The 10,160-nt window shown below is 39.2% G+C and overlaps 1 protein-coding gene across 3 annotated transcripts in view; it reads right to left on the bottom strand.

Moving 5' to 3' along the window:
• The window catches only part of LOC118420429, a 38,331-nt gene that overhangs the window by 6,776 nt on the left and 21,395 nt on the right, over positions 1-10,160 (bottom strand). For 2 of the 3 annotated variants that reach the window (XM_035827218.1, XM_035827220.1), the window contains exons 7-19: positions 9,674-9,752; positions 9,250-9,355; positions 8,095-8,178; positions 7,566-7,715; positions 6,648-6,764; positions 6,128-6,207; positions 5,316-5,382; positions 4,037-4,233; positions 3,698-3,767; positions 3,274-3,357; positions 2,926-3,005; positions 2,315-2,365; positions 404-511 (exon numbers count right to left, since the gene is read on the bottom strand). In XM_035827218.1, the coding sequence (XP_035683111.1) occupies positions 404-511; positions 2,315-2,365; positions 2,926-3,005; positions 3,274-3,357; positions 3,698-3,767; positions 4,037-4,233; positions 5,316-5,382; positions 6,128-6,207; positions 6,648-6,764; positions 7,566-7,715; positions 8,095-8,178; positions 9,250-9,355; positions 9,674-9,752 (1,273 nt within the window). The remainder of the gene's footprint in view (positions 1-403; positions 512-2,314; positions 2,366-2,925; positions 3,006-3,273; positions 3,358-3,697; positions 3,768-4,036; positions 4,234-5,315; positions 5,383-6,127; positions 6,208-6,647; positions 6,765-7,565; positions 7,716-8,094; positions 8,179-9,249; positions 9,356-9,673; positions 9,753-10,160) is intronic. The other variant, XM_035827219.1, reaches the window with a different exon arrangement.

Here is a 10,160-nt window from a genome sequence, read left to right as displayed (position 1 = left end):
CTACATATTAATTCCCTTTCAATATACATTTTCACAAAATATCTGATATATAGGTGTAGTCCGTGAAAGTCTACAAGCATTAGTCCAAACTACAAAGTGCTCTGCTCAGTCCCCATTTTAATCGTGCTCGATGTTTTTAGTGAAAACACAATAGAATCAAGACAGTATATACCTGTACTGTTAATTGTTTAGTTTCTAGTAACTGAGGGAACTACATGTATATGTCACCTAACTGTTTGTTGTGGAGATGTGTAAGTAGAGGCATGAAATTCTTGTTCTCTAATGGTGACTTGAAACATGGCTCCTTATAGAAATTTCTGTCACAGTTTTGAAACCTAGTCCGGCAGCTTAAACACATCACAACGACCGCCAAACAAGTATGAAGGCCACCTTGTAATCTTACCTTGTAGTCTGAGAAGCCGGAGTCGTAAGACTTGGATCTGGTCACCCTCTCCGGGTTCCTGCTGTCTCCGCTACCACTGCTGCTGGCACTCATCGTTTTCCCTCGCTCCTACGTGCCAAAACACGAAGAGAGAACCTAGTAAGACCGTGCCTACAAGTCAGCATAAGATGTTGGGTGCGTTACAGTTTGTTGCAGGGTTGTAGCCAGCCTGAAATCGTTTTCAGTCCCCTCGATTTTGAGTGGTGTTGCGCGTCATTTCTAGGGGGTCTGGGTCCCAGAAAATTTTGAAACCTAGACCCTCTGAAACAATATTTCCTGCATTTTGAGGTGCAAATTTTGCTTGAAGACTATAAGCTGTTCAATGTCATCTGTTTTGGTGAGGAAGAACACATGGGTTTCAGTTTTTTTATATCTTTACATATCAATTTTTGTTTGTCCCTGGGGACGGAATGGGGAAAACTTTTTTCAGCCCCCAGCTCCAAAATTCCTTCAAAGGACTGAAGGACAGGTGCTGGCTACAACCCTGGTTTGTTGTGTGCTGAAAGGTTTTGAGTGTTTTTGAGGGTAGCGTCTTTGGTCAGTTTGGTGTCCATTGTGAGGGTAATGTTTACTCAACCACTTCACCAAGCCAGGTGAGGCCTTCACCTTCTAAAGTCTACAGCACTTCAACACCTTCGCTTTTTGTCTGTCAGAGTGGCAATTAGGAAAAAAAAGGTTCATGTTGTTTTGCTGGCCAACTGCCAACCCTGTTCAGGCCTTTTTTTCCCTATTTTTCTTTACTTCTTGGTGTGTGGTAATACCCCCCTCACATTAGGCACGATTCGATCGGACGACGAGTCTGCGAGCTCTAAATTACGAGGAGGCATGACCCTGACGGGAAGGGGGAACTCTGCCATTTCTTCGTCGGCATCACGGTCATGACTCGTCGTCCGATCGAATCGCGCCTAATGTGAGGGGGGTATAATAGATTCTGAAGTGACCTGCTTGTTTGTTCCACTGTTGGCCAGTGTTTGTACATGAAAACATGTGGCAGGTTTAAAGAAGTATCAGGTAAGGATAAAGGGTGCATGTTGCCAGGTATGTTGTACAAGGCCTAACTGGATTTCACCAGTGTTATGTGTGTGTGTTAGCTTTTTTCATTGTATTCAAGCTGGTGTGTTATACCAAAGGGCGGTTACGCTAGCTACACAGATACAGATTCAAGTTTGTTCATCTGTTCAGTCTAGTAGACACATGTATAAGAAGTTTAGTGTTATCATACCAGGCTATGCTATGTTTCAGATTTGGCAGTCTGATTTAAGATTCCAGCCAGTATTCCATATCTGGTTTCAGATTTTGGTCCCTGAATGAAAATGATATAAAAAAAGTATCCTGACCACCCCTTATTAGCATTATCAATTATGGGAAAACCCTAAGTTGAGAAGGGAGATTTGGGTCCTTATATCTGTGCTTGAAATACCCCAAAATTTCCCTGCATTAGTATAAGAAAACATCAATTTTTTTTCAAGATGCATAGTTTTTATTACACATGTATCTTGTTGGAACATAATAGGAGGAAACATCCTACATGTAACTCAGATTACAATGTTAGTACTAGTAGTATAATTACAACATTGGTTAGTACTATAATTATTTATTAGTAGTTTTGAACCAGAGATCAGTTAGTTACATGTAGTTTTGAATCAGGTTATTAAGATACATGTATTAATCAAATTCAGTCTAAAAAAGATTATCCATGCATTAGGAAGGTAAATTTCTAGATATTGGGCTATAGTATAGACCATGCATTTATTAATTAGATTTTCTAACTCATTGTCAATGGGTTACATATTGGAAATATAAGGTGTCTCATGTAAAATGTATGACATATGAAGTCCATGCATGTGAATGGGAGTTAGGACAGAGACTAACTTTACTGTTAGAGTCAGACAGTACGAGGTACAGAGCGTGCATCCCACGTTCCTGAAAAATACACACCAGGGCAAGGGTAACAGTCAAGGGTCATAAATATAGCAACCAAATGTTCCATGTTACAACTTTGTGAACATGCAATAGCATGCAGTTAGTAGAAAAAACAAAATTGTAAGCTGTTGAGCATAGTTTTTAAATACCGTGTTTAAGTGATATTAAAGTGTACTGTTAAATTGTAGAATACCCACATGTACACGTACGTAATGACCACAGACTTCTTGTATGTCTGACCAACCCATTTTAAGAAGCTTGTATACTTTCTTCAGTAGTGGTGATCCAATTGTTCTGAGCACTTCCAAAATAGGTTGAAAGATGTGCGACCGAAAATTCTATTAATCAATTTGTTTGTGTTAAATGAAATTTACAAACTTCAACATGGATCATACCAATACAATACCAATACATGCTTACATTTTAAAATTCATTTTCATCAGCAAGCTTTAAAAAAAGTAGTATACTTTGTATTTCTGACTGGAAGCACAACATTAGTTGACCTAATTTTAAACTATAGCAGACACAGGTCACTGGAGGACCCCCCTCCCCAGACTTACCCTGTGTGCACGTGTCGGGGTGCTGACTCGGTTAGTTTTGGGCCCATCCCAGGTGTGGCTCATCTTCTTCTTGGAACCTCCTGAGAAAAAGAAATAAATCCTAAGTAAAGTTAAGTGAAGTGAAGAAACAGGCTATGGTTACAAGGAGTCACATTTATCAATGAAAAGTTTTCCTAGTTCCCCTTCTGAGGTAGCCTAGCTTTCAGTACAGATATTTAGCTCTTGCTTTCTCCTATCGTAATAAAAATCGATCTTGCCTTTATGCATCTTTAGAAGCCTTCAAGTTTGTACAATAATGTATGATTATAGTAGATCAGGCAATTTTAGAAAAAGGAACACCCTTCATACCTCCGACACTGACTTGATCCAAGTCTTTTGTCTCCACAGGAAGCTGCTTGGGAACATGTAGGGGTCCTCCTGATGCTGAGGAGTCTGCAACATTTCAGCAAGTTTGAGAACTAGGCAAAACACTAGTATTGTAGGCCTGCTGTTCTACAGCATCCTGCTAGGTGGCACTTCAACATTATGGCCAAGTCCAGATGGCACATTTTCCAAAACTTTCATCAATTATTCCTTTAGCAATGGTATACAAATGTAGCAAGGAACAAAATAATGCAAATAACATCCATTCACAGCTTGAGTTATATTGTCAAATTGAAAAAAAGCAGTTTAAACTACCTATATTTATGACATATGACATTTCCCCCCCAAGTAAAAGAGATTTTGTGTAACATTTACTAGTTAGACAGCTTATGAGAGTACAGTGACTCACATTCATCCTTGGCCGTCCGTACTTTGGACGCTTCGCTCTCACACTTCCCCTGATTGGTCACTGCAACAACCTGTAGTTATAAGTAAGTAAAACATCAAGTTTAAAATACATCATGCCATGTGCTCAAGCCTACTCCACATTTTCATATAGGTACAAAACAATACAAAATTGTATTCTCCAAGCAGAGGTTGGGTTGGGGGATATTGGTGACTGAGAGCTGGGGAGGGAGCAGTAAGAAATCTCTGCTAGCCTAGGAGTTTCTGAAAACAGCAATAAGTCATAATTATGGGGGAAAAAGAAAAAAATCAATTTCATTATAGGATATTTGTCATGACTTACAGTGACAGAGTAGTCAGTGTCAGGTTTGAGCCTGGTGACCTTGAATGACCTGTCGGTGCCGGAGTACACGATCTTCCCGTTCACGTGGAGCTCGAACTTGGTGAGACGACCCAGCAGTACCTCTGGCAGGTCCCAGGTGGCGAACACCTCGTGACGGCCCTGGACTGTCAACGATGGTTTCTCGGGCGCATGGGCACCTGGATATAGATCATTATCTTAGTTCTTACTTTTACTGTACTCTAATGAAGACTTATGAAGTCAACATGTACGTCGATGAAGGTTTAACGTCCAGGTAATAAGATATACCAGGGCTCGAAATACTTTTTTCTGCATACCTCCACTGGTGCAGGTAACACTGAAAATTACCTGCACCAGACAAATTTCACCTGCACCACTCTGAATTTAGGAAGTATGGATCATACCAAAATTGTTGAGGAACCATTGTTTTTCTTCTTCTTTTATACTTGGTAGGTGGTAAAATTCAATGCAGCTAATAACAATCCACATACACCTACATGTACATCACACAGGGCTCTAGCCAGCGTCCGTTTTTCCGTCAATTGACGGAAATTTGATGCGTCTGACGGAAAAATTTTAAAACCAATCCGTCAACCTTGAAGGACAAAAATCTTTGGTGGAAGCCACGGGCGGCTTGGGGACGGCGTCCACGGCGGTGAAAGCCACAAACCAGTTTGTTTTGCTATTACTATGATTGTTGCCAATGTGTGTCGGCGCTCTTTTGAATACGATAATCTCATTAAAACCGTTTTTTCAAGGTCTCAATGGCAACATTTACTACTTTGTAGTGTCATAGGGAAAATTAATTTTCGCGGTTTTTACGACGATTGGAATTGGTTGACGGAAAAAAAATTTGAGCTGGCTAAAGCCCTAACATCACATGACATTTATGTATAAAACCCAGTGCATGGATCAGTGCAGGTTACATGTAGGTGCAGGTAGACACCAGAAATACCTGCACAGCTCCAATTTTACCTGCACTAACGTGCATATGCAGGTGGTGTTTCGAGCCCTGTATACAATACAAAGCTCACTTACAAGGAACTGGAAACATTTTGTAAAATTTAAATGGTTGGATGTTTCAGATTGAAGCATCTGCTATATTTCCTCAGTGATTGGAAAGAATACAAAGTCCAATCTTACCAATACTACAAATTGTTACAAAGTCTAATTGGAAGTCATTTAACAGACTTAAAAGGTCTGTCAATAACAATGAAGAAAGAGGATTTGGTAATTTCAAGATATGATAATATGATCTTACCAAGGTCTTCTGTTCTTCCCTTGACACTTGATCGAGGACCCTTTCCTTTGTTTGTTATTGCACATACCTGAGAAGTGGAGATGAAAAAAAAGATCATTAAAGAAAGATAAATAATTGAGAGATTGATAAGGCCACAGCAAGTAAATTTTATGGATGACATCCTCTGCAGACTGCAAAAATAATGAGATAGGGCGAAAGAAAAACAAGATGGGCAAAAAAAACAAGATGGCAAATTTCAAAATAGACGTTGTAACAAGACTAAGTGAAGTGACAAAATATAGCATCACAGCCAACAAGGCATTCATTCCTGTATTTAACAAGTGCACCAATGTAGTTAAAGTGACACTAGTATGGTAGACTAGTATCATTAACCATGTTGGCAACTACACTTATAGCTTCCATAGTGCCACTTTTACAACTACTGTATCTATCAAGTTGCACCTCTGCAACTACAGTCCTGAGTTGAATGAGACTCTTGTGTCAATTCTACATTCAATGATTAGGTTACAACACAATCTTTACCCATTTTCGTCTATTCGGCCTTCCCTTAAGAAGAAGAAAAATTCTTGTTTTTTTTTCTGAAATCAGGCGAAAATTAATGAGCGCGCGGATGTCATCCATAAAATTTACTTGCTGTGGCCTAAGGGCAAAAAGCATAAACCTATCAATAAATCTCACAAAATTTCTTACATTCATAATCTGAGGAATGCATAATTGACAATGACTTCTCGATCAATATACCTGTAAGAATGCTGTTTTCACTGAACTATATGGATTTTCATAAATTGAGAAGGAAACTAGATGTGACGTACGTGTATATCATAGGTTGTCTGTGGCTGCAGCCCCGAAATAATGCTGCTCAGTTCCTGTGTGGACTCTGTCTGGGTTTTACCTGTAGAATAAAACAACAAAACATCAACAAAACTATAATGAACCAGTGATATTTGCCTTGAACTTCGTGTATTTTAGGTTTGTTTTCCCTTAAATATTGCAAATAGAAAGACACTGTAAATGATGTTACTTTCATACTGTCATACTAATGATAGTGTTAGTTACAGCAAGCTTGATACAACATGCAAACTGTTTATAACATGTAGCAGTATCAGCATGCACTAACACGTAACATTATGAGACAGTTACATAAGTGCACAAGAAATGTAGAAAAAAAGAATATTTAAGACTCTCACAGGCACATTGACATCTGAACTATCAGAACATGCATGGTGTCAGTCATTTGAACCTATGAAGAACCAGAAGAACTGTCCAAGACAATACAGAATGAGTTACGATGTTCTTACGTAAACTAAATCTTCTCCTAAAGTGTGCACACACCTTGGTATACTGCATATCCCTTGATGACACCATTTGGCCTGAGAGGCTGGGACCAGCACACCTTGAGTTGGGTAGTGGTGGCATTGATCACCCTCAGGCCTGTGGGCTCTCCTGGGACTGGGGGAGAAATGGGTTCAGTGATATAAAAGAAAACAGTTCACCTTCAAACATCACAAAATCCACACATAATAGAAAAGGTGGGATCTTTCGTCTTTCACTGTGTTCGAAAAAGGAGTCAAACCCAATAACCCAGGATCTAAAGTTAGCTTTTACTAGCTTTAGATTAGAGTAGACACGTGATATTGTTTTTTTACGCTGTATGAATCTTTTATGTTACCTGCAATTAGCCCACGGGCAAAAATTTGCAATAAACTTTACTGTATTTTGACAGAACTTCTAGCAGGAAATGACACATCTCTAAATACTGTACTCTGCAAAGATCCTTTATTTACTACTGTATTTACCTAACAAACCTAACTAGGTTGAACTCGCTGGACATAGCTGCTTAGAAGTGTGGCGTGAAGACTAGCTGACTGCTGCCTACCCATGTCAGGGACCTCAGCAGCAGTATAAACAAATACTGGATACTATTACAGTAGAAGCCAGTTAATTGCACAACGGATAATCACACACATCTGTTAATTGCACTAAACCCCCAAATTTTCACCATTTGCACCATTCGGATGATTGCACAAAATACACTGGCAAATGGAGTGTGCAATTAAGCGGCTTCTACTGTACTACTACTACTACAACCAATGGTATAGTATATTAGTAGAGTATGTCCCTTGCTGGCTTTTGCTTGCTGTCTGACGTCTGACACCATACCCAAAACATATTTCATACCTAAAGCTACTTTTAACAAAGAGATCGCTAGAAGGTTTAACTTAATATCAACCAATGATAAGGTTGTCTTACTTGACTCCTCTGTCCTAACGATGACAGGGTCGCTCTGCGGACTCCCGTCCCCCTCGGTAGCAGCCTGTAGTCTGAAGCTGTACTGTGTGTACGGCTGTAAACCATCCACCACACAGTGGAGATCAGCTCCTCGGTACGCTATTCTGTTTCCTATGGAAGGTAAGAAATTTGAGTGGAAAATCATATTTTCTTTGCTGTAATGAAAACTTCTACCCAGTATAGTACAAAAACATTTAAGTGTGTTATTGATCAGCTATCAGACCTAAACGACATTCTGCAACCTCCAACCCTTGCAACACGTGGAACAACTGATGCTAAACCGGATGTTACGTACATTGTATGACTCTATTTATCTATTGGTTTGGCTGTTCAGCACACACACCCAGGGTTGCCTAACGAGCCTGTGGCTATTACAAAGGGCTAGCCCTGCTGACAAAAACAGGACAATCATCTTTTGTCATTGCAACTTTTCAATGCTTCATACTTTTATCATTTATCAGTTTTTAAAGACAAATTCACAAGGACATACCTTCATACAGTCTATATGTGATGGGGAGACCACTCTTGGTTGTACTGGCTTCCCATGCAGCTTCACATGAGTGGGACCCTCTGACTGTAGAACAGATGAGTGTACACAATATCATCATATTGCAACACACATTAACATACATTTTGCACAGTCATGTTTTAATCATCATGATAAACCCAAGCAAATTATCACAATATTGTACAGTGGAATCCAAGCACCACTGACAAGCCTAGTGAATTCATATCAATTTGGCTTTGTGAGCTGGCGGGCCAAATCCCGGGAGCCAAGTGTGGGAAGTGAATCCGGACCTTGGCAGTGAAAAAAAAAATTATGGGTCTTAGTGGCAAGTGTGCAGATGTTGACACTCTGGCACACCAAATCCGTGGGTGTTTTCAGGCCACTCTTTTGACAGATTAGCTGTGAGGCTTGGTGGGTGTCACTCCACCGTCATGGGGGCAGGGGTATGGCGAGTATCGAACTTCGAACTAGTGATTCCGATTCCACCGCTCTAGCCGTTGTGCCACACAGACACCCCATGAGAGTGCCAAATCCTAATCACTAGACAATGATGACACAGACTGGGTCTTAAAAACATAAATGGTTTTTTTTTTTTTAAATTGGGTTTTCAAATAAACAAAGACAAAGAAGAGTTGGGGGACCATCCAACAAAATGACAGCAGAAATAACAAAAGTGATTTCAATATAGCCATAACAATAATGAACTTAGATTCAAAAAATAATATGAGAACTTATAACTGTAACAGTAATGAACTTAGATTCAACAGTGATATAACTGATCTCAAACCATAACAATAATGAACTTAGATTCAAAAGTAATATAACTGAGAACTCAAACCATAACAATGATGAACTTAGATTCAAAAGTAATATAACTGAGATCTCAAACCATAACAATAATAAACTTAGATTCAAAAGTAATATAACTGACAACTCAAACCATAACAATGATGAACTTAGATTCAAAAGTAATATAACTGAGATCTCAAACCATAACAATAATGAACTTAGATTTAAAAAAATAATAATATAACTGGTTAACTTAATAATATAACATAAATGGTTAACTATGTAATATCTACCTATCATTGATGGTTTGAAAAACAAAATGAAGAATAATACCAAACTCAGTGTTACCTTCTATCCTGGGTGCTTCAGGTCTCTCCAACCTCTTAAGAATCTCTAAGGTTGTGATGACTTCATCTCGCAGGTCTGGACTGACATCTTCCCTAGACTCCATCTCCTACAAGCATCAACAAGACACATCTAGGTCAGGCTGACCTTTTAAAAGAACATGACTCAATTGAAATGCCTTCAAATCAAAAGAAGAGACACTTACATGCTGATTAATGGGTTGTTGTATTCTGCTGCGAGGTCTGAATCCTTTGCAATTACATAAATTACATTTGGTTTCTACTTTCTAAAGGTAACGAAAGCCGTTCCTTTCTTTGTGACAAAGTGTTGCATGTTACCTTTTTCTCTTTGTGTTTGTGCTTTAATTCATTTGTTTCTGACTTGTACGGCTTATCAATATGCAAAGGTTTTGTGTGTGAAGTCTCACCTTTAGAGAACGGAGCACCTCTGCATGGTCTCTCAGTCTAACTACACCCTTCCCTACACTAGCCAGTGTCCTCAATGTCCTAGAGAAAAGAAATGTGCCATTCAATAATGCAGTGTAGCAGCTCCCTCTAGTGATAGGCTAAATTAGTGCAAGTAGACATGTGTTGTCCTGAAAATCAAAATTTCCTACAACATAAAGGTTCTCAATATCTTTACTTAGCCATATGTCTTGATATATACTACTTTGTCATGCATGGTGTACACCAACAGATTTTTTTTATATTCTATATCATATGGAATTCTATTGTTGCAAATGAAGGGAACCATCCTGGGTACCATCCGGGTAGTGGTTCGCTCCTAAGTCCGCTTCTGCGACCCGTCTAGAGAACTGCACATTCAAAACTTTTGGTAGTGATGTCAGTTAATGAGTGAATTAAGGAATGGGTTCTAAAGCATAAGTTCGTTGACAACCGGCCCTCCCACAAGAA

The sequence above is a fragment of the Branchiostoma floridae genome, chromosome 8 (genome assembly GCF_000003815.2).
Source record: "Branchiostoma floridae strain S238N-H82 chromosome 8, Bfl_VNyyK, whole genome shotgun sequence".
NCBI classification, from domain to species: Eukaryota; Metazoa; Chordata; class Leptocardii; order Amphioxiformes; family Branchiostomatidae; genus Branchiostoma; species Branchiostoma floridae.
Note: the sequence above shows the minus strand (reverse complement) of the source record. Positions and strands in the feature narration are given on the sequence as shown.